Genomic DNA, 24,734 nt, shown 5'->3' on the forward strand with positions numbered 1-24,734 from the left:
GCGCGCGACGGAAAAAGGTCCCCAACCGGCGCCTGAAGAATGTACATATAATTTTTAATGCTTCTGTTTTGCTCCCACGCCGCATTGAAAATTATTTAAACATACTTTATTGCCGTCACTTTTTCCAGGAGAATAGGCCTTTTAAAGTAGACTTAACAAAAATAAATGACTAAATCGGGCACTTCTGTGGGCAGCCTCAAAGATCCGGCACGCCAACGGGGAGGGGGTCTCGCGGGGCCGGAAGCGCAGAATGGGGACCAAGATGGCGGACCTCGATTCCCCTCAGAAGCTGTCAGGGGTTCCTCCGCCGCCTGAAGGGGTGGGAGGAGGCCGCTGCTCGGAAATCTCCATCGAGCTCATTCGCTCCCTGACCGAGTTGCAGGAGCTGGAGGCTGTGTACGAACGGCTCTGCGGCGAGGAGGTGGGGGGCTGAGCCTCTTTTTCCAGGAGGATCTAGGGGCAGTGGACGTAGGAGCTGTCAGTCTTGGGAAATCTGGGCTGTGGGAAGTTCTCTCCTTGCCGAGAGAAACAAAACAGCACCTACTCAGGAAGCAGTATAGTTGAGTGGACTTGACGTCTCTGTTCACTCAGTCTGATACCCCCGAGCTCGTTTTCCCTGTTATCTGGGCGATCTGCCCCACCCCGCCATTGATCATTAGGTTTCTTTGACAGAGTAAAGTTAGACTGAGGGTTTACGCCAACTCGCTTGCTTCTCAAAATGAGAACATAGGCTCTCTTGCGTTGACTTAGCAGTTTAAAAATTATGAAACACTTTCACCCCTTTATCTCATTTAAGCGGGAATTCATTGCACATAAACCAAAGCGTTTTAAAACTTCCTCTTGTGGGGAATAATTTGGGGGTGTCGTTTTAGCATTTCGGTTAAATGCACAACTTTGTAGAAGCTTGAGATTTTAAGACTCAGGCACAACTATCTAGTCTTGGACAAGTCCCTTCATCTCTTGTACCCCTGCATTGTATCAAATCAGGGGCGTGGACTATATTCTGTCGAAGATTCCTTGCAGCCTCCTTCACTTTTCCGTGGCGGCCTGATGCTGCCAATCAATACATTTTTGAATGTCAGTTGGGTTTCTTGCCAGTCAGAAGAAAGAGACCTAAGCTGTCTAAAGATCTAAGCTATCTAAGAGATCTAAAAGTTTAGTAACTGTTCCCTAAACCAAACTTTTAATTAAGATTGAGCACAAAACTCAGTTTCAGCTGGGTGGGGGAGAAGGGGTGATCATTAGTATCTTCAAATATTTTCAAATATTAACTTGCACCAACTCTAGCAGTTTCTGATACAATTTTCAGCAAGATATGCTTTATAAAATTAAGTACTCCTGACTCAAGATTCCTAAGCTTGCGTTCACTGAGTCAATCAGTACTTTTGGGGAAAAGTTAACTCGATCTCTGCAGACAGAACAATGGTAGTTCCATATTTGTATTTGATGACTGTCAAGGGGAAGTTTCCCTCTGGATCCTACTGGACTATTTTAATAGAAATGTATACCTAATATCAATGGCTATTATTGAATCATAAACCACATACTATGTTAAGCACTTTATGTTTGTTATTTTGTTTGGCTCACACCACAGTCCTGTGGCATATGTAGTACTATCCCTTTTTTACAGATGAAACTCAAGCGCAAGAAGGTTACGTTAGTTGAGGTAATGCAGTAAATGGCTGAGGGAATTATATTTATCCCTTTTGGATATTGACTGTACACTATGAAGAGACTTTTTGTAACCACCACTTTGGAGCTTTTGTTTCTTTAGCCATTATATTTTAAATGCCTTCCTGTGTTAAGCACAGGAAGCACCCTTTGGGTGTTCATCTGCTAGATGGAATACGGTACACATAAGGTAATAATCATTATGCATTGTGATAAGTGCAAAAATGAAGTATTGTTTGTTAAAGTTCTAGGGGAACTTGGTGAAAGGAAAGAAGATGTTTGAAATGGGATTCATCCTTTAGCTAAGTGATTGGGTTAGATAACTCTTAAGGTTGCTTCTGACCATTCTGAGGACAGAATGTTTCTCTGTGTTTCAGAAAGTGGTGGAGAGAGAGCTGGATGCTCTTTTGGAACAGCAAAACACCATTGAAAGTAAAATGGTCACTCTCCACCGAATGGGGTGAGTCTTCATTTCAGCAAGAGCTGTTGTAAATTCCAACAGGGACCACTGGATAGGTTATTTTTCCTAACTTTCTGTTCTAAAATGCCAGCTGAGTTTGAAATGTAGAGGAGTGTTACCTCAAGGTAAAGTGAACATCTAAGGATATGGTTGAGTGGTTCTAAAAGTGTCCTTGGACCAGCAAGTACCAACATCACTTGGAAACTTGTTAGAAATGCAAATTCTGGGGCCCCATTCTAAACCTACTGAACCAGGAACTCTGGAGGGGGGCACCTAGGAATCTTTGTTTTAGCAAGCATACCAAGTGATTCTGATGTATGGCTCAAGTTTGAGGACTACAGTTTTTGCAGACTTTGTGTATTTGCTAGTCATAAAAATTGCTCTTTGATCTCATCACCCTCTTAGATTGTTGGTTAGTGCATTTTATGCTCACTTAGCAATTGGGAGAATCTCTTCTCTAATTCACTGGCAATACCTATTTAGGAGTTTTTTTAGTAGTTACAGAAATTAATTTTTTTATTAACAATAGGCCTGAATTTTCAGTAAAACACTCTTGATAAGAAGCTGTGATAGAGTGAAGTGAGCTAAGAGTTGTGGGAGGTATAAAAGAAGATGTAGTCGCCATCTAAAAAAAAAATTTTTCCGTCTCTTACTCCTATCCTCTGCCTCTATGGATATGTGTGTGCTGACACTGTGTGTCTCCAGTCCCAACCTACAGTTGATTGAAGGAGATGCAAAACAGCTAGCTGGAATGATCACCTTTACCTGCAACCTAGCTGAGAATGTGTCCAGCAAAGTCCGTCAGCTTGACCTGGCCAAGGTAATCTCATTCTGCTTTTGATGTTTGAGTTAGTAAAGGGTAGTAGAGAACCCACCTCATTAGAAATTGGAGCAGCACCATCCGATAGAAATCTAATGCAAGATGCCAAAACCAGACAAAGATATCACAAGAAGAGAAAACTCCAAACCAATAGCTCTTATGAATAGACATAAAAATCCTCAACAATACTAGCAAACCGAATCCAGCAACATATAAAAAGGGCTATACTATAACCAAGTGAGATTTATCACAGGAATGCAAGATTGGTTTGACATCTGAAAGTCAATTAATGTACTACACTGTATCAATAGAGTACAGGACAAAAACCACATGATCATCTCATAGATTTAAAAAAAGCATTTGACAAAATTCAACCCCCCTTATGATAAAAACACTCAACAAACTTGGAATAGAAAGGAACTTCCTCACCCTGATAAAGGGCATCTGTAAAAAACTCACAGCTAACATCATAATTATTGGTGAAAGACTAGGTGCTTTCGCCCTAAGATCAGGAACAAAACAAGGATGTCGGCTCTTGTTGCTTCTCTTCAACATTGTACCAGAGGGTCTAACCAGGGCAATTAGGAAAGAAAATGAAATAAAAGTCATACAGATTGGAAAAGAAGAAATCTAACATGAACCACATATGTAATTTTAAATTTTCTAGTAGCCATGTTTGAAAAGTAAAACAGATGGGGCTGGCCCTGTGGCCAAGTGGTTAAGTTCGCGCACTCCGCTGCAGGTGGCCCAGTGTTTCATCGGTTTGAATCCGGGGCGCGGACATGGCACTGCTCATCAAACCACGCTGAGGCAGCGTCCCACATGCCACAACTAGAAGGACCCACAACGAAGAATATACAACTATGTACCAGGAGGCTTTGGGGAGAAAAAGGAAAAAAATTAAATCTTTAAAAAAAAAAAAAAAGAAAAGTAAAACAGAAATAGGTGAAAATAATTTTAATACTATGTTTTATTTAACCCGTTATATCCAAAATACCACTTAAATATGTAATCACTTTAAAATGATATTAATGAGATATTTTACCTTCTTTATTTTTGCACTAAGCCTTTGAAATCCAGTGTGCATTTTACATATATATATACAGATCTTAATTTGGACTAGCCACATTTCAAGTGCTCAGTAGCTACAGGTGGTTAGTGGCTACTATATTGAGTAGCACAGGGTCTGGGCTCTTGAACAAGTCAGTCCCAGCCTCAGTTTGCCCTTCTGAAGTAGCATAACCCTTCCCTATTTGTTTGTTCAGATTCTGCAAAAATATCTTACCATAAAACCCTATAGCCACACAGCCAGCAACTCACATATTAAAGTTTTTTAAACATTCTTGCTTATTCTAAAAGAAAAATACTTTCCACTTATTTCACTTTATTACTTGGTTTACAGTGTCACGTTACCCAAATACATTCTGGTTCTATTATAAATTTAATAATATAAGCTAAATATAAATATGGATTATCTATGTTTCTGCTTCCATTAAAATGAATGATCTGGTCATATAAATATTAAACGACACTTGTCAGTGATATTGACCATCATCAGTAACAGGTTTTTTTGTTTGGTTTGGTTTGGTTTGGTGAAGAAGATTGGCCCTGAGCTAACATCTGTGCTAGTCTTCCTCTATTGTGTATGTGGGATGCTGCCACAGCATGGCCTGATGAGTGATGTGTAGGTCCACACCCGAGATCCAAACCTGCGAACCCTAGGCTGCCAAAGCAGAGCATGTGAGCTTAACCACTACGCCACCAGGTGGCCCCTCAGTAACAGTTTTGTGAGTGGCAGTCGTGGTGTTTTTTAATTCATCAGTGAAACCTGAAAAGGACCTCTAGTTATCCAGATTCAGCACCTGAATCTCCCTACCTTCTGGAGAGATGTTTTTGAAAGCATAGGACATTATTCTAAGCACCAAGTCTTTTTGCAGAACCGCCTCTATCAAGCCATTCAGAGAGCTGATGACATCTTGGACCTGAAGTTCTGCATGGATGGAGTTCAGACTGCTTTGAGGAATGAAGATTATGAGCAGGCTGCAGCCCACATTCATCGCTACTTGTGCCTGGACAAGTCAGTCATTGAGCTCAGCCGACAGGGCAAAGAAGGTTGGCATTGCACACTGTTGATTTCTGGTTTAGTTACAAGCATCTGTAATCTGAACTAGGCAAAGTCAACCAGGAAAAAGTCATCTGTTAGGAAATTTCCTTGTCTAGTACTAGACCCTTATAAGTCCTAGACCATCCCAGGGCATGTGTTGTTGTTCCCATTTTATGGGAGAGGAACTACTTGACCATATTGCCTACTTATAAAATTAATTTCTTAGCCTGGTATTCTGGGCCTTCCGTGATCTCCACCCACTCTCTCTTTCTAGCCTTATGTCATGCTATTCACTCATACATCCATTCATTGTGCACATATTTGTTGAGCTCCTCTATATGCCAGGGTATATACTACTTGCAATACTCCACAAATACTCTTTTCATCCTTCTGTTTCTATTTCTTTGCTCATTTCATTCCTTTTTCATGGAATGTATGTTTCTCCTATTCAGGTATCAAAATCCTGTCCATCTTTGAGAGATGGGATATCATCTCTAAGAAGCCTTTTCTGATTACTTCAACCAGAAATGTGACTTGTGGGCACCTTTCTTATGACACTTTTCATACGCTGATTTTTATTATAGTTATTTGTACACAAATCTTATCTCTTTCACTTGATTATAACTTCTGTGACAGTAGGATCATGGCTGATTCATCTCTTAATTATCCATATTGCTAGTACAGTATCTTGCACACAGTAAGTGCTTAATACATATTTTTTGAATGAATAGTAGGTGTGCAGACTAAGTGGCATAGACCTGACATAGTACCATTCTTTACGTTTATTCCCATTTTCTTCCCGTTGCACAGGAAGCATGATTGATGCCAACCTGAAATTGCTGCAGGAAGCTGAGCAGCGTCTCAAAGCCATTGTAACAGAGAAGTTTGCCATTGCCACTAAAGAAGGGGATCTACCCCAGGTGGAGCGCTTCTTCAAGATCTTCCCACTGCTGGGTTTGCATGAGGAGGGATTAAGCAAGTTCTCAGAATACCTTTGCAAGCAGGTATGGGCCCCTAATAGCTTGGCAGGATAATGGTATGGTTCTCTGCCTGCAGATTGGGGCGCTGGAGGGATCTAGTTTCTGTGGATACTTTCTTGCCACAGGATTTGACTCTTTTCTGCTCTTGCTTTAGCCTGGCAGGACTGGATACATACATTCATTCAACACTATCTGTTGCGAGTCTACTTTGTACCAGGCATGGCCTAGATATCTGCTAGGCCATGATGCACATTTATTTCCAATGGACCAAGTAAAAGAATAGGAAAATTAAAATGCAAATTCTCTGAAAAGTTGTCTCACCCTTTTCAACTTGTCAGCCAGGAACTGGCTTCTTTTAAGAGCATTTGGAGTTGTTGGTTAGTGGTTTTAAGACTTCACCAGGCTTGAGTCTCAAAATAAGCCACATTGAGATAAAGCAGGTGAGGTCACTTAAGGTTTAATCCTGGAAAAGAAACAGGCTTCAGCTAAAGTCTCAGTGCCCTTCCCCCCGACCTCAGATGGAGAGAAGCAAATCTCAGCAGACATGTGTGCAGAGGGTTGTTGAGGGTTTTTTTTAACTATATGTCAGAGTCCATCCTCTTCCTCCCCCACAAAATTCTCTATAATGGAACACTCTTCTGCCATTAAGAAAAATGAGGGTCCAGCCCCGTGGCCTAGTGGTTAAGTTCTGTATGCTCTGCTTTGGTGGCCCAGGTTCGGTTCCCGGGCATAGACCTACACCTCTTGGCAGCGGCCATGCTGTGGCAGGAACCCACATACAAAAGAGAGGAAGATTGGCACAGGTGTTAGCTCAGGGCAAATCTTTCTTAAGCGAAAAGGGGAAGATTGGCAACAGATCTTAGCTCAGTGCACATCTTCCTCAGTAAAAAAAAAAAAAAAAGATAAAACCTGAGACAGTTCCATTTGTGCTGACGTATTTCACTCTGTAACATATGTGGTTTGTTAAGTTAAACAACAGTATGCTACCATCCCTGTTTAAAATGAGGGGGTTGGCAATAAGGATGAATGCTTGTATAAGTGTAGGATGTTTTTGGAAGGGCTAACAGTGGTCGTCTCTGAAGAGAAGACTTAGGAGACCAAGAGGCATAGGTAACAGGAAGAATCACTTTTCACCAAACACTCCTTTGTGCCTTTTGAATGTTTACCCATTCTAAAAAAATGATTAATTAGAAATAAAATTTAACTGCTTTATGGTGCTTTTTTTAATCAGTATTTTGCCCTCTGGGACTTAGAAATGGCTTCTACTTTATCCCTTAAAATTCCCTTCCACAGTACCCAGATTCCTTGTGCTGCTCCATGAAGCACCATTAGTGATAGCTGTCATACTTTGAGAAAACTGTTGAAACTGAAGACTCTCCCTTGGCTAATGGCAGTACATATTTTCAGAGAAAAAGAAAGCATTACTTATAGCTCTGAATGGAAGAAGAGCTACCACTGTGCTCCAGTTCTTTGTCCTGCCTGAGGCCCAGACAACCCAGAGCTCCCACGAGAGGTTCCTCTGTGCTGCCTAGGCTTTCAAGCATCAACAGAAACATGAGGAAAAGAAAGCCAGTGGGAGATTTTTTTGGAAAACAGAGGCTAGCCTTTGGTCTGAGAAATACATGTGGATTTTCTGCTTCTTTCAGGTGGCCAGTAAAGCTGAGGAGAATCTACTTTTGGTGCTAGGGACAGACATGAGTGATCGAAGAGCTGCAGTCATCTTTGCAGATACACTCACTCTTCTGTTTGAAGGCAAGCCTCTTTCTCCACTCTGGCGAGACTGGAGACATTTCTATCTAATACCTGCATCCAAGCTTTTCTTCTCTGCCCGCTAGCTCGATGCCTTTAATTTAATCCTGTAGTTTACTATGTATTAATTTATTGGAGAATTAACTTCCCAATTCAGTGTCTGATTAGCAAAGATTAGTTAGAGTCTCTCAGGTGTTTTGATCCTCTCTAACCCTCAAGACCCAAACTCTAAGAGTAAGTTTAATAATTAATAATATTAAAATAAATTACTGGGAAGAGAGTGATGCTGATTTCTGAAGATGCCCCTATAGGAACAATCAATGTAACTTATCAAATGCCTACTGATATACCAAGCACTGTGCATATTTAACAGACAAATTTGCTTAGCAACTCCCACCAAGAACCATTTGTATTCATTTTGGGAGGTGAAACAGCCAAATAGGTTTGAGTTAGACCCTGGGTCAATCCTGGATGAAAAAAGGAGTTTATTTTGTGGGAAGAATATTTGGAATCCAACCCTCTCTCTGTCTCCTTTCTAGGGATTGCCCGCATTGTGGAGACCCACCAACCAATAGTAGAGACCTATTATGGGCCAGGGAGACTTTATAACCTGATAAAATATCTGCAGGTGGAATGTGACAGACAGGTGGAGAAGGTGGTAGACAAGTTCATCAAGCAGAGGGACTACCACCAGCAGGTGAGCAGGGAAAGCCACAGGCATTTTGGAAGCAGCATTAGCCAGCAACACTGAATAGTAAATTGCGGGGGGCGGGGGGGGGGGAATGAAAAAAGTTGCAGACAGGAGAAAAATAAATCCCAAAGGCAGACTGGCCTGCATCTTGCCTATCACCAGCTTACTTTGGACTTGAGGTGTTGTCAGGATGACGATGGCCTCAGTACAATATTGAGAAGGAAATAGAAAGAGCTTACTGAAAGGAACACAACAGAAACGTTGACCAGTTCTCTATCACAGAATGTTCAACAATGCCTTTTGGTGATATTATGAGAATTTTATTTCTTAAGGTCCTAGTTAGTGTCAAGTAGTTTGTCTCAAATTTCTCCTTAGTTCCTTAAGTGCTAAAGGTACCATTTGCTTTTTCAGAACTTTATTTCTCCATTCCTTTAAGCATAGAAAGTAAGAATATGACTTAGAAATAGGAGAAGCCCCATACAATTTTGTTTCTAGAACGCTAGGTGACTCCTGACAATAGTCCATTGGAACATCATTAGCATCACTTTTAAGTGCAATAAAATAGAGGTGAGCATTCACATCTAAATCAAAAGTAAATCTTTGGCTCATCATCCTGGAAGCCTACTTTTGTCCTACCTCATAAACAAACTTGTATGCCAGAAGTTTGGAGTGACCAGGAAGAGGCAGATAGAAGGAGGATGGGGAAAGCATTCTCATTTCTGTGGTATATTGCAGTTTCGGCACGTCCAGAACAACATGATGAGAAATTCTGCAACAGAAAAAATAGAACCAAGGTAATAAGCCTCTTTCCTTCAGCCCATAGGAGTTTGAATTGGTAATCATGTATCATTCAGAGAATACTCTGTTACAATGTGGTCTATGTTTTAAAAATATTTTATCTATGACTCTTTTTTTTAATGGAATATATCATACAAACAAAAGCGTATGTGTAACATATGTGTGGTTCATAAAGTATAAATGATTACCAATGCTTTTTTTTTTTTACAAAGATTGGCCCTGAGCTAACATCTGTTGCCAATCTTCCATTCTTTTTTCTCCCAAAGCCCCAGTACATAGCTGTATATCCTAATTGTAAGTCATTCTAGTTCTTCTATGTGGGATGCCACCACAGCATGGCTGATGAGCGGTGCATAGGTCTGCACCCAGGATCCGAACCAGCAAACACCTGGGCCACTGAAGCAAAGCATGTAACTCAACTGCTCAGCCATGGGGCTGCCCCTACCAATACTTTTGAAGCCCCCAAAGTGACTCTCCTCCTCTCGCTCCCCCAAAGATAACTACTGTCCTAAAATTTTAAAGTTTTTCTTTTTTCTAATAAAAGTAATATATGCTTGTAAAAAGAAAATCCAAACATAAAAATGTATTCATTCAATCGACAAATTTTTTACGGAGTACACATTATGTGCCAGACACTGGTCCTTGGTACTGAGGATATGGCAACAAGCAAAGTGAGCAAGACAGACATAATTCTTTCGTTGTGGCGTCTATGGTCTATAAAGTAGACAGATAATAATACTAGCAAACACATATAGTGTTTACCACATGCCAGGCATTGTTCTAAGCACTTAACAAAAATTAAATTGTTTAATCCAGGGTTTCTCGGCCTCTGTACCATTGGCATTTTGGCTGGATAATTCTTTGTTATGGAGGACTGTCCTGTACATTCTAAGATGTTTAGCAGCATCCCCAGCCTCTACCCTCTGGATGCTGATAGTGTGATGTCATCAGACACTGCCAAATGTCCCCTGGGGAGTAAAGTCACCCCAGTTGAGGATCACTGACTTAATCCATAAACATTTTTTACAGATGAGGAAGCTGAAGCTTGGAGAAGTTAAGTGACTTGCCCAAGGTCATACAGCTAAAAAGTGGCAGAGCCAGGAATAGAATCCAAGCAATCTGACTCCAGAGTTTGTGCTATTAACCACTGTAATATACTAAATGTAGAGTAGAGAGAGTATGTAATGAAGTAGTGTAAACTAAGTTGATGAAGTTCAAGGAAAAATTCCTGAGGAAATAACCTTATATCTGAGACCTCAAGAGTAAGTAAGGATAAGAAGTGAAGAGTGTCCCAGGTAGAGTGGGGGGAGGGGGGCAAGCATGTGCAAAGGTCCTGGATGTTTGAAAAACTGAAAGGCAGCCAGTGTAGTTGAAAGGCAGAGAGTTGGGGAGAGCCTGATATGAGATGAATCTGGACAGGGTGTTGGAGTCAAGCCATTCAGGGTCTTGTATCCTAAGAGCTAGGAAATCATGTGATTATGATATGACTAGATTTATGTTTTGAAAAGATCTCTTGAACTTCAGTGTGGAAAATGAGTTAATTTGTGTATATAATGTAAAAGAAAGGTTCAACTTCACTCTTTATAATAGTTATCCCAGCACAATTTGTTGAAAAGACTATTCTTTCCCTATTGAATTCTTTTAGCCTCTTGTTGGAAATCATTTGGCCATAAGTGTGATTTCTGGACTCTCAGTTAATCTCCATGTCTGTCCTTAGGCCAGTACCACACTGTCTTGATTGCTGTAGGTTTGTAGTTAGTTTTGAGATTGAGAAGTATGTTTTGTTTTGTTTTGTTTTTTCATGATTGTTTTGGCTGTTCATCTGGTTAGATGAATGGGTGTGGGTATATCCTGAAATCTCACCAAAGCTAAATAAGAGGTTGGAGGGGTGTGGTTTCGTCTACATGAGGCATAGATAATTTTTACTCAAACCACTTTTGAAAACACACCTCCCAATCTCTTAATAGCCCTGGCAGGATTTTAGGAGATGAACGATTCAGATGAAACATGTAAATAGAATATGTGGTTGACAGCTGCCTCTGGTTATAATCCAGCCAGCAGAGCCAGGATGACTATCTGACGGAGCTGACCCCTGTGGGCCCCGGGGGGAGGGGGAGTTTGGGGTTATGTTTGCCCTGTAGCTTTTATATCTGAGGGAATCTAGTGCCCTCCTGCTTATTCCTTCTGCTCCGTGTGTCTCAGGGAACTGGACCCTATCCTGACTGAAGTCACCCTGATGAATGCCCGCAGTGAGCTGTACTTACGCTTCCTCAGAAAGAGGATCAGCTCTGATTTTGAGGTGGGGGACTCCATGGCCTCAGAAGAAGTAAAGCAAGGTAAAAGGTGTTTCCTGTATTCTCTAGGAGGGCTGGGGTATAGTTGGTACTGTTTTGTAGTAGTTAAGCCACAGATCTCATCATAGAAAATAACTAGAACTTGTTAGCTTCTGGGAGTCTGTGGGCAAATTGACTCCTAGGAGGAAATCTAGACTTACCAAATTTTGGAATTGAACTGGACCTCTGAGGCCATCTGATCATTTTACAAATGAGGAAAGCTAATGCCCAGAAAGGTTAAATGATTTTCCTCTGCTCTCTTGCCCATGCCATGCTTCCTCACCAGATCTGATTATGGATTGGTGTTTACTTTAAGTAGGTGATATGTGCACATAATAGGTACATAGACAGAACAAAAAGATACAGATATCTTCACAAGGGAACTTTTGGGAAAGATAGGAACATTCTAAAACTGGGTTGTGGCTATTGTTGCAAAACTCTATGAAATTACTAAAAAATCATTGAATTGTACCCATATAATGGGTAAATTTTATGGTATATAAATTACACCTCAATATAGTGTCAAAGTATAATATTAAGAAAAGAGTATTAATATAAAGAGTACACAAAAAGAGTATATCATGTAAAGAAAGCCTTTCACTCTCTCCCTCAGTCTCCCAGTTCCCCTACTCATAATTTTTTTTTTTTTTGATGAGGAAGATTCGCCCTGAGCTAACATCTGTTGCCAATCTTCCTCTTTTTTCGCTGGAGGAAGATTAGCCCTGAGCTAACGTCCATGCGAATTGTCCTCCACTTTATATGTGGGTCACTGCCTCAGCATGGCTGATGAGTGTTGTAGGTCCACACCTGGGATCTGAACCCACGAACCCAGGCCCCCAAAGCAGAGCACACTGAACTTAACCATTATGCCATGGGGCTGCCCTCCGCCACAGTTTTGTTTTTTTTGTTTTTTTTGGTTTTTTTTGCTGAGGAAGATTGGCCGTGAACTAACATCTGTGCCCATCTTACTCTGTTTTATATGTGAGACGCCCACCACAGCATGGCTTGATGAGCAGTGCGTAGGTCCGTGCCTGGGATCCAAAGCAGCGAACCCCAGGCCACCAAAGCAGAATGCACAAACTTAGCCTAAGTCACATTAGCCACGTTTCAAATGCTCAATAGTGGCTACCATATTAGACAACACAGACATAGAACATTCCCATCATCATCAGAAAATTCTGTTGGATAACACTACTTTAGAGAATGAGATGTCCTGTACCCAATATATTTCAGTCTTTGCCCTGGAAACTTACATCTTTTGAATCTTACTAATTAATCCTAAGGAAATAATGGAAAAGAAGTAAAAAAATCTTTGTACAAAAATGGCCACTATAATTTCCAATTACTATGATATCCAATTACCTCTAATAATGACAAAACATTTGGGAATAACCCGAGTGTCTAAAAATACGAGAGTAGTTTAAAAAAATACAGACTATCTACCTGATGAAATATCACACAGCCATTAAAAATAAGTAATCTAAAAAGAAGAAAAAATAAACTATGTAGAAACAATGAAAATATTTATGTATAATTTTTTAAAGCAGAATACAAATTTGTACCTGTACAGTGATTATAACTGTGTAGATTATGTACAGATTTGGAACAGAGACTAGAAAAGAATGTGAAAAAATGAAAAAAGTTGATCTTCTTCCCTTGGAGAAGAAAAGTGAGCATTCCTTTCTTGGCTGTCCCCTAGAACACCAGAAGTGTCTGGACAAGCTCCTCAATAACTGCCTATTGAGCTGCACCATGCAGGAGCTAATTGGCTTATATATTACCATGGAGGAGTACTTCATGAGGGAGACTGTCAATAAGGTAGGACAGAGGACACATCCCTTGGAAGTGGGGCTTCCTGTTCAAGAAGTCAGGCTGAAGGAAATGGCCAAGGTGTATCATATTTCTTGGTACTGCCTTGAGGTTACCCTTGCATGCAGACTAAGTGGCACCACTTTGTATGGGTAGAGGGCGTCTTTAGAGTTGTCGTGCTCTTTGTGGACCCAGCTGGGACTTCTTTCCCAAGGATCACAAAAGAACACCTCAGCTCCTCAGGGAGCCTACTTGTTCCCTTCTTCCCTGGAGGTATGTGGGTGAGGAGTCTTGGGGAAAAAGGGCCTCTCTTGAAGTCTTACATCCCAGGTAACAGTTGTCCTCAAGGCAAAGGCCCTAAATACTTAATTTTCTAATGTAATGATCAATAGGGAAATGAGCTATTTTGGCAAAGAGGATCCACATCAAGCTGTGACCAGAATAAGCCATGTTGGGAAAAACATGCACAAGGTAGAGAAAAGGAAGCAGAGCCTGGGCCTGTTCCAGGACCGTTTAGAACAGTGACATGCAGATCTAGGGCCCTCACTGAGTGCTTTGCCTTTTGGGTAGGCTGTGGCTCTGGACACCTACGAGAAGGGCCAGTTGACATCCAGCATGGTGGATGATGTCTTCTACATTGTTAAGAAGTGCATTGGGCGGGCTCTGTCCAGCTCCAGCATCGACTGTCTCTGTGCCATGATCAACCTCGCCACCACAGAGCTGGAGTCTGACTTCAGGTATGATTGACTCCCTTTCTCCTTTCTAGGAGGCAGAAAGGTCCTAATATGACTGATTCCTGAGGCCCATTTGTTTCTTCCTGTTTTCCTTATGATTCTAGTGAAGTTCTATAGAAGATAAAAGCTCCTATCCATAACACAACATCCTTGGCTCCAGGCAGCTGTACAACAGATGTCTTATGGGCCAAATCTGTGTTCCCTGGACAGGATTGGACCAATAAGGTCCTCAGACCTAGGAAGGAGAACAGGTGGTTCAGATGAAGGCAGTAGTTGTAATAGTAACGATCTTAGTTACCATTGCTACAGGCCAAGCACTATGCTAATCTCCTGCTCTTATTCAGTCTCAATAACAACCCTGTGAGTAGGCACTATTAGCTCTCTTTTATAGATGAGGAAACTGAGGCTTAGGGAGATTCTATCTCTTGTCAAAGATCACACATCTCATAAGTAGTGGAATAAGGACTAGAGTCCCAAACCAACTGTCTTGAAACCTGTTCTCTCAACTCTTACACAGTACTTCCTTTCATTAAGCTGTACTGAAGAGTTTGTTGGAGCTCAGTGATGATAACTGAAGGCCTCATAGGAAGTAAATAGTTGGCCAGTCTCCTCTGCGTGTTCTTGTCACATGAGTGCTCTTGAGGGGCTGTTTGGTCTGTCTCATACCCTGGCTGCTCAAGGTCTCCTACAGTGATCTCAGGGATTAGTTATTCCCCCGCAAAAGAGCAATTTGTTCTGCTGGGTCAGGGTAGTAGGCCCTCTGGTCCTGCTGTCCTAGAGGCCAAGTTGAGTGCTGTCAATCCCCATATGCCATTCTGCCCCTAGAGACGTCCTGTGTAACAAGCTACGGATGGGCTTCCCGGCCACCACCTTACAGGACATCCAGCGCGGGGTGACCAGTGCCGTCAACATCATGCACAGCAGCCTCCAGCAGGGCAAATTTGACACAAAAGGCATCGAGAGCACTGACGAGGCGAAGCTATCCTTCCTGGTAGGTAGCCCCACAGGTTAAGAGTTGGTCAGTTTATCTCGAGAGGTTAAACTATGACCTCTAAGTTACAATATAATCAGCCTTCAACTGGAGACTTTTCCTCCAGTGTCTACATAGAAGGAAAACTCCTTTAAGGAAAGCTCCTCCTAGAAGATTCTGAAATCATTTCTTACCAGGGACCTATTTCTGAGCAGCTCAAGCCAGGAGATGTACTATTCCCTGCCCGGAAAGCTGGGTGCCTCAGCTTTCCCCAGCTTTCATTCCCAAGAGCACTGCCCAGCTGTTCAGGGGCTCTACTGAGTATCAAGTTTGGCTTGCATCTGTCACAGAGCCGACTGTAATATCTGTGCCAAGCCTCCAGACTACTCCTCTGAGGACAGTCCCCCAGCATGGGTAGGTGCCAGTCCTTTAGGCCTACCAGGACTGATTTTCTAGCATACTTCTTAGGCTTTCACCTGCAGAAAGGTGACCTTATTAAAGCCCTTAACTACCCAGAATGACAGATGTGATGAAGCAGTGAGTCTCATTAGTTGTGTGACACAGCTGGGCAAGGAGAAGCATAGAAGAATAAAAGGATTTATACAAGGTAAGAGCCAGTTTGTGATGAGCCAGAAAGAACACAGATGAGTCCTGAGCTCATGATCGGGCCTCTCTGGCACATGCCATCTTGGCATGAGTGGGAACAGTGCTGTCAGAGGTCATTCTGCTCCATCCCCACATTGGGCCAGACCCTGAGTCTTCTTGGCTCCTGGTTCACAGGCTGAGGAAACATCCAATAGCAGAGTTCTCAATCAACAGTCCATACATGGGGTCTCTGAACACCCTGGGGTTGGATGCGGAAATGTGCACATGTATTTTTTCTGGAAGCAGGGTCCTTAGCTTTTATCAGATTCTTTTTTTTTTTTAATTTTATTTTGGTTTATTTATTTATTTTTTAAAGATTTTCTTTTTCCTTTTTCTCCCCAAAGCCCCCCAGTACATAGTTGTATATGTTTTAGTTTTGGGTCCTTCTAGATGTGGTACGTAGGACACCACCTCAGCATGGCCTGATGAGCGGTGCCATGTCCGCGCCCAGGATTTGAACCGGTGAAACCCTGGGCCACCAAAGCAGAGCGCACGAACTTAACCACTCGGCCACAGGGCCAGCCCCTTATCAGATTCTTAAAGGAGTCTATGACCCCAAAAGAGTTAAGAGCTGTTGCTTTCAGAGGCAGGTAACTAGTCCTCAGACAGATCCTGTACGGAAGCTATTTAGGGAGCCCCGCTTTCTGTCATTGAAAATATTTTCCATGCACATGGATTCTGTCAATCTAGGATGTCATGGTTGTTGCGGAAAAAGAGGATCAGTTCCAACAAACTGTTGCCTCTGAATATGGTACCTTCGGAGAACTTTGACAAAATATCTGGCAACCAGCTTCACGTGATCATGAATTGACTTAAAATTTTCATTTTGTTTGAGTTCTATTTCATTTTTTACAGAACTTACTTTTATTTTTTGACTTCTCCACTCAGGAACATTCATTGACTCCTTGTTACCTACCACATCGAAGCTAGACATCTTCACCTGGTGGTTTGTTGAAGGCCTCCTGAACCTGACCCATCTCGCCACTCTAGTCCTATTTTCCACCAGTTGGCTTCACAGGTTCCCATTAGTCTGACCGCTGTGTGTTCGCACATTTTATGCTCTCATTCAGACAGTTTCATTGAGGGCCCAGAAGATAAGGCCAATAAGAAAGGTGATGCTAAATGCTTGGTGACAGGTTTCTAGTTTTCCTGATGCCAAGTACTTAAAATGTCATTACTCCCACCACAGGGCCTATTTCTTATGTCACCTTGATTCATTGGGCTGTCAAAATGAATTCCCTAGTGGAGCTGACATATCATTCACCGTGAGCTGGGATAAGCCCAGTGAGTGCATGCTTACAAGGACTGTCAGTACAAGGAAACTTTGAAATCAATACCATTTGAACCCAAATTCATTTTCCTCTCATGACAGATTATTCTTGGTGTCTTTAAATGCCTCGGAAACATTTATGTTGTGGCCTTCATCCTTGAGTTTCATGACAGTGCAGTTATTTCTCTGGAAGCTTGTAATGTTAGCAGCCTTCTTTTTTAGCATGCTAACAAAAGGCCTTTAGTCTTATCCACCCACAATGGAAGTGGCCACAGCACTGTCAGCAGCATGATCTTTCAGTATTGGCTACAGGACACTGACAAGGGAGGCATTCTTGGGAACATGAAAGGGATGTACTACACTCAATCCCTGGGGTTCTAGGATTCTCCTTGTACCCTGAAATCTTGAAGCTCCTGACTTATCTCTTGAAAATTGGCTCCTCCCTGCCTCACCCCTGCCTTCCTGGTCCTGCCACGAGCACACCAGTTCAGAGGCTGTGTGATCCTCTCAAACTCTGTAATTCTTCCCACATACAGCCTCTAGGTTAGTATTCCCAAACCACAGCTGTGCTCATGTGGCATTCACCTGCTTTAAATAACCCTCAGTGCCACCCCATTGTCCACAGGACACCATAGCACCTACATCCCAGTCTGACTTGACCCATCTCTGTAGCTCCTCCTCTTTCCATTTCCCTGCATGTGTCTGTGCACTCACTGCTGATCCTCAAATACCTTTTGGGGTTTCCTTCCACTCTGCATTTGCTGATGTTATCCCTTCTCCAGAACGTATTCATTTACTCATTCGTTCATTCAATGAATATTTATTGAGAAACTTCTATATGTCAGGCACTATCCTAGGTTCTAGTGCTGCACTGCCTGATATGGTTACCACTACTAGCCACAGATGGCTATTTAAATTTAAAAACCCAGTTCCTGAGTTGCACCAGCTACATTTCAAGTGCTCGATAGCCACACATGGCTAGAGGCTACCATACTGGGCTGTTCACATTTAAAATACTTCCATCATCAAGAAAGTTCTATTGGACAGTGCTCTACTAGAGACTCAGCAATGAAGAAGACAGACTAGATCCCTGCCTTCGTGGAGCTCTCATTCTCATGGGAAAGGCAAGAAACAAGCAAGATAATGTCGGATAATCCTAAGTACCATTAAGAAAATTTCAAACAGGACACTGGGCGAGGGAGAGGCTGACGGGTGGAGAAATGTACTCACCCTCCTCTCCTGTCAGAATCATGTTCCAGCCTTTTAAAATCAGCTCAGTTACCAATTCCACCATGGAGCTTTCCTTGAATGCCTCAAACCAAAACGTTTTTTCTTTCCTCTAAGTGGCCATAGCAATTTATGCCTTAATTATCACTTTTGTCACATACTGCTTTTTATGATGGTTATTTCTGCACTGAGCTTAAAAGTAAATTGAGTTATGAAAGGAGGAGCCCTTGGCCTAGAGTCAGGAGGCCTGAATCCTGCCTCGAGCTCCATAGCCTGTCACTCTTTGAGTTTCTGTCTCCTTAACCTGCTTTATTTTTTTTTCTTCATGGTGTTTATCACTACCTGACATTATGTAATACATCAGTTTATTATCTGACTTCCCTTCTGGAATGTAAATGCTGTGAGGCCGTGGATTGTGTCTGTTTTGTTAACTGCTTTCTCCCTGGTCCCTAGAACAGTGCCTGGCGCAACAGCAGGCGCTAGGTAAAATTTGCTGAATCAGTTGTTGCCTGACCTTGGTAAATTCTTTCACTTTCTGAGGATCTCATCTTTACCTATGATCTGCCTTAATAATACTTGTTTTGCAGAGGCTATTTGGCAGAGTCAGGGAAATAACAGATGAGAAAATGCCCCATAGTTGCCAGGCTCTCAGGAAGTATTTCTTTAATGAACGTCAGCTTTTGCATCTTGACCTGTACTTGGAGGTTTGAAGCTCCAGGACTTCTCCCAGACCTGTGTGCCTAAACATGGGGCAAAAAAACCTGAAACCTGGGGTCACTACCTCTGAGGTTGTGGCAGGTTGGCTTTGCTGCCTTGATGTCAGGCACAGGAGAACCAGGGCGGGGCTGGTTCACCATTCTGCCCAATCCGAGACCTGAGTACCCTGCCTGATGACAATGCTATAGGCATTCCTTAGCCCACCTCCGAGCCTCAGGAGTGCAACGGTCAGCCACTCTGGTATTGAAGTGGGTCCAAACACGAGTGAGCAGAAAGTCACATTCTTCTGTCCTCATCTCCCAGGTGACTCTGAACAACGTGGAAGTCTGCAGTGAAAACATCTCTACTCTGAAGAAGACGCTGGAGGTACAGGGGAAATTGCCTATCAGCTTTCAGCACTGCAGCCTCCCCAGGCCTCATATTGAGAGGGAGCCCTGTACACACACATCCTGATGGGGATGCTGGCATTCCTTGGCATTGAGCCAGCTCTTCTTCAGAGCACTTGAGGGGATTCACTAGTGATTGCCTTGTGAATCAAGTGGTAGCAAGGTGTCTCTGGGCCAGTGTGAAGAGCTCTGGCCCAAGAATTGGAAGATCAGAATTCAAATTAGATCTTCCAACACATACTGGGCATGTGACCTTGGACAAGTCCCTTAACTCTCAAAGCCTTAGTTCTCTCATCTATTAAATGAGATACAGCTCTCCATCCTGCCCTACTTTGGGTTTGTTGGATGGCCTAATACACTGTGTTGAAAGCACTTTATAAAAATTATAAAGTCCTCCATAAATTTAAGAGATTAAGATGAGGTAGGGTTCACCAAACCCTGTACTAAGCTGGTTGCTGGTATCATTTTTTAAAGGAAGGCCACATAGTATAGGAAATTGATTGGATTTAGAATCAGATACCCGAGTTCAGATCTCCACTTGCTCACTGACAAATTGTGTGGCCTGTGGCAAGTCCTGTAACCTCCCTGAGCCTCAGTTTCCTCATTTGTGAAACAGAGAGAATGATCTCTGCCCCATAGGGTGGTTGTGAGAATTGAACAAGATAATGTAAAGCACCTGGTACATGAGAGGCACGGAGTGGTAGTTAATAATTGCATTAACAGATAGAAATAACAGTTTGGAGCAATCACTTTGTGAAGTGTTAAAAAATGAGGGGCCCAACTCTTCCCCGCTCCCAAACTCTGCCTCTAGGAGAGGAGGGAGGCCAGGGTCCTGCCTCCCTGGTGGGCACTCATACCAAGAAGGGTGCTTTGCTGCAGAGGCATAGGGCTCAGTGTGCACTGAGCTGGTGCTAAGTGTCAGCTTTAGGGCTGGGCAGACTAAGGAGGCTAGGAGCCAGCACACAGGAAGAGGACCTAGTAGTTGATGTTCCTGAGGGAGGCTCAGAGACAGCAGTCAGGTAGGAGTTTACAGCAGTGATGTACACTGGACTAGAATACGAATTTACTCCACAGTGGCCTTAAAATGGAATAAAATTAGAATGCTTGAAGTACCAATAACATGGTGTCTGTCACTTTGTATTCAACAAGGTGGCTGTCATCATTTTTAAGTCACAGCATCTTAGATTACGTGCCTGACTTTGTCCTTAAAATTAGTCTGTTGAATTTTAAAGTAAAATTTGAGGAAATATTAGAAATTCATAACTGAGCTGGTAGAATTAGCCAAGTGAAAGAAAAGAAGGCTAGCAAAGAGCTGAAAAAATAATTCCCATAAATCTCACCCCCCTTAGATTTCTTTCTCAACCCCATCAGCAATTCTTTGAGACAGGCAGTCAGGTGGTATGGTGCCCATTTTACAGATGAGGTTAAAAAGCCAGTTAAAGATAGTCAGTATTGGAGCTGCATGGGAACTAAGGGCCTCTGCCTGCTAGATCAGTGCCTTTACAGCTCTTCCACACTACTGCTCCTGCTGTAGCCAAAACAGCATAAACTTTTAAGGGGTTCCAAGAAATGTGGGCAGCTCCTGGCAACCCAAAACATGGTGAGCTTCAAGCAGCTCCCCCTGTGGAGTTCTCTCCAATTAGGCTATAGTGTAGGGATTAGGAACAGGTGCTCTGGAGCCAGTTTCCAGCTTGAATTCTAGTTCCACAACTTACTGATGTCTGGCTTAAGGTAAGTTATTAACTTCTCTGTGCCTCAGTTTCCTCATCTGTACCATAGGGATAATAATAGTACCTACTTCATAAGATAGATACTTTAATTAATAAAAGTGAAATGCTTAGGACAGGGCCTGGCACACAGTAAGCACTTAAATCTTAGCTATAATCATGACACTCTCCCTTGGGCAGCCAGACCAAAATATTTAACAAGCAGAAAGTATAACAGCAGTAGCTACTATCTCCTTAATGCCTACTGCATGCCAGGAACTGGGCTAAGCACTTATGCTTAGCATGTCTGACCCTAAAAACATGAAAAAATTTCTGGTATTCGTGTTTCTTATTCACATCCCCTGACACCAGTATCCCCATATTACACAGTGGGTAGTGGGAGCCAAGTAGCTAGCCAACCAGGAGAGAATCCAGGTTCTGAAACCTAGCTAGGGCTCTTGCCTGGAATAGGCGATAGCTGCTCCCAGAGAAGGCAGGAGTAGGAGAAATGGCTGGTTGCACACTGGCCTGCTCTTCTCCTACCTCACATTCCCGTGCGCCAGGCGTGTTCTGAAAGCTGAGTATTCTCCCCTAGAGTGACTGTACCAAGCTGTTCAGCCAGGGCATTGGAGGGGAGCAGGCCCAGGCCAAGTTTGACAGCTGCCTTTCTGACTTGGCTGCCGTGTCCAGCAAATTCCGAGACCTCCTGCAGGTAAGCCCCAGGTTCAACTGCTGGCTGACTCCTGTGTCTGTGTATTGCTCTGAGAAGATTGTTACTGGCTTATCTTGAGCTCCAAGTGTATGAGGAAACAGGGAAGAGGGGTGAGGGAGTAGCATGCAAGCCACTGAAGGCCCTGTTGGTTTCTCAGCAGTGTAGTTGTCACATTGAAAGGCCAGCATTCTGGTCCTCTAGAATCTTCACATGGCTCCCACAGTGCCAAGAGCCTTCAGAAAGGTGCTCTGAGGAAATGGAGCCATGGGGTTACTCAGACCTCTCGCTTGGCCTTAGCCAGAGCTGCTGCCTAACACCAGGCACTAAGAAATCTCTTCTTTTGAAAAAGGACCTCATCTCTGGCCTGGACCTGAATTGGCACAGATCTGGAAAGGAACATGTTGTCCCTGGCCTCTTTTATTAGCATTATCTCTGATAGACTTCAGATAGGGTCTGCAGAAAAGCCTCAGAACTGGAAAAATATTCTGGCAGTCAACAGATGGATGGAGCAAGAGAAAGGGAAGGGGTGGGGGCGTGTGCCTTCTTTGTCCGAAGCGTCTCTGCCTGGTTCTTCTGCAGGAAGGGCTGACGGAGCTAAACAGCACAGCCATCAAACCGCAGGTGCAGCCTTGGATCAACACCTTTCTCTCTGTCTCCCACAACATCGAGGAGGTCAGCCTGACCACAAGCAGCCATAAAGCTCAGGATTACCCCTCCTTCCCCCAGCCCCCAGCTAGAGGGCAGTGGAGCTGTCTGAACAGACTAGACCTTACGTGCTTCTCAGGCCCCCTTCCCTCACCCTGGAAGACTACCTTGTTCCTGGAGTCAGAAAGGCTCCATAAGACATCTAAAGGGAGTTTGCTTTGACCTCAGTCATCCTCTTTTATTGAGGCTCTTTTTGCCCACTCCATTGTAGACTTAGGAGCTTTTTTTCTAGCCCTATGATTTCATTCCTGTAGAACATGAGATGCAAGAGGGAATAAAATGCCAGGAGCTTTACCATATCGTGTAGGCCACTGCTCCAGCCCAGGGCCACTTGTCAGTCAGAAGTGTGATGCAGCAGCAGAAGTTATTGCCAGCCTAGGTGTCCAAGTTGGCTTTGAGCTGGATGAGTCAGAAGTTATAGGAGAGGAAGGACCTCTTCCCCTGTTTTCTTAAGAGGTGTGGAAGTGGGGTGGGAGTGAAGGATACCTGGAGAAGCCCCCAGTGACTCACCTTGCTTCCTGACAATAGGAAGAATTCAATGACTATGAGGCCAATGACCCTTGGGTACAACAGTTCATCCTTAACCTGGAGCAGCAAATGGCGGAGTTCAAGGTGAGCAGAGGCTCTAGGGACTCGCTTATGAAATTACCCACCTGTCCCATACCAGCAGCCTGTGGCTCCTCATCACACTCCTGCTGGGAACCTTGAAAGCCCTTCTAAGCCCCAGCCTGCAGAAACACTCCCCAATGGCCTCATTTAACTGTCCCCACCCCTCAAAGACTCCGGTAGAGGCAGAGGGGCTAGGTGAGACTCTGCTGATGTCTAGCCTCTGTGTGCAGGCCGGCCTGTCCCCAGTCATCTATGACAGCCTGACCAGCCTTATGACCAGCCTTGTTGCAGTCGAGTTGGAGAAAGTGGTGCTGAAGTCCACCTTCAACCGGGTAAGTCAAGAAAGTATAGGTCCCTGCTCTGTTGTTTCCCCTCTGAGGAAAACAAGTCCTGTCCCCCCAGGACTTGCATCCCTCTGTCTTCTACCCCCAGACCCTGCATATCTAGGCTGAGTCCTGCCCTGACTTCTGAGGCCTTGGAGCTGACCGAGGCACCACCTGAGGCCCAGATGGCCTTGCAGCCCAGCACTGAGGGAAATTGGGAGCCATTTCTGCTTGGTCAGAGGGCTAGGCCTTGAACAGTGACTGGTCTTGTGTTCCCCTGCAGCTGGGTGGTCTGCAGTTTGACAAGGAGCTGAGGTCACTCGTTGCCTACCTTACCACGGTGACCACCTGGACCATCCGAGACAAGTTTGCCCGGCTCTCCCAGATGGCCACAATCCTCAATCTGGAGCGGGTATGTGGGGTTCCCTTCACCTAGCCAGGGAAAGGTGACTGGGAAGAGAGGCAGAGATAAAATTTGGATCCCTGCTACTCCCTCAAAACCATGTCTCTGCCAGCAGCCCAGCCCTGCAGGGTACCCTCTCCTTCCTGGGCACTCCTGCTCTGCCTCTGGTGGAGCCCAAGGCCTTGTCTCAGGATAGCCCCTCCTTGCTGACTTGTCTGTTCTTCCCCACAGGTGACCGAGATCCTAGATTACTGGGGTGCCAACTCCGGCCCATTGACCTGGCGTCTCACCCCTGCTGAAGTACGCCAGGTACTAGCTCTGCGCATAGACTTTCGCAGCGAGGACATCAAGAGGCTGCGCCTGTAGCTGCCAGGGTGAGCTCACCTGGCCCATCACACTTCAGGGCCCATTCCCTAAGTGGCCACAGCCAAGGAACTGAGCAAGGCTGTCTGGCTTACGGGGAGCTCTGACAGCCCAGACCACTCCACTGCCGGCAGCAGGGAAACAAGGCTTCGACTCACTCCACTCTCTGCACTCAGACCTGTCTGGGTAGTGCTTTGGGGGCAGCTTCTGCCCACCACGAGAGGTGGGTCCCCCTGGGCTCTTAATTAGGTGGGAAAGCCAAGGCAGGCCAGCTTTCTGCATGGGTGGTCATTCTCTCATCCTTGGACACTGCAGCAAATAGGCTGCCTGCCTCCCTGCCAGCCCTAAAGGCCTTGGGTGCATCTGGGGACCTGGGGAATTAAGTTTACTCTGAGGAGAGGCTGTGAGGTTTATGATCACCCTGATTAAAGACACTCCTCAGAGAGATGCCAGTGTGCTGTTTCCAGGGAGGGTTGGATCCTACAGGGCAAGACAGGTCCACCAGTTCCCCTAAAATGTGAAGGTAAAAGCCTAAGGCCTCAGCCCCCT

The 24,734-nt window shown here is 44.0% G+C and overlaps 1 protein-coding gene across 1 annotated transcript; it reads left to right on the plus strand.

The window, feature by feature from the left end:
* The first annotated feature begins 250 nt into the window (after window positions 1-250).
* On the plus strand, window positions 251-24,630 carry COG4 (component of oligomeric golgi complex 4). Its single transcript, XM_046681410.1, has 19 exons — window positions 251-421; window positions 2,049-2,131; window positions 2,837-2,951; window positions 4,889-5,063; window positions 5,866-6,059; window positions 7,682-7,787; window positions 8,324-8,481; window positions 9,211-9,269; window positions 11,476-11,609; window positions 13,306-13,424; window positions 13,986-14,152; window positions 14,975-15,140; window positions 19,282-19,344; window positions 21,666-21,782; window positions 22,362-22,454; window positions 23,016-23,099; window positions 23,327-23,428; window positions 23,703-23,831; window positions 24,054-24,630. The coding sequence occupies exons 1-19, from the start codon at window positions 251-253 to the stop codon at window positions 24,186-24,188; spliced, it is 2,370 nt and encodes a 789-aa protein (XP_046537366.1). The 3' UTR covers window positions 24,189-24,630.
* The last annotated feature ends 104 nt before the right edge of the window (window positions 24,631-24,734 follow it).

This window comes from Equus quagga, chromosome 13 (assembly GCF_021613505.1).
Source record: "Equus quagga isolate Etosha38 chromosome 13, UCLA_HA_Equagga_1.0, whole genome shotgun sequence".
Classification (NCBI taxonomy): domain Eukaryota; kingdom Metazoa; phylum Chordata; class Mammalia; order Perissodactyla; family Equidae; genus Equus; species Equus quagga.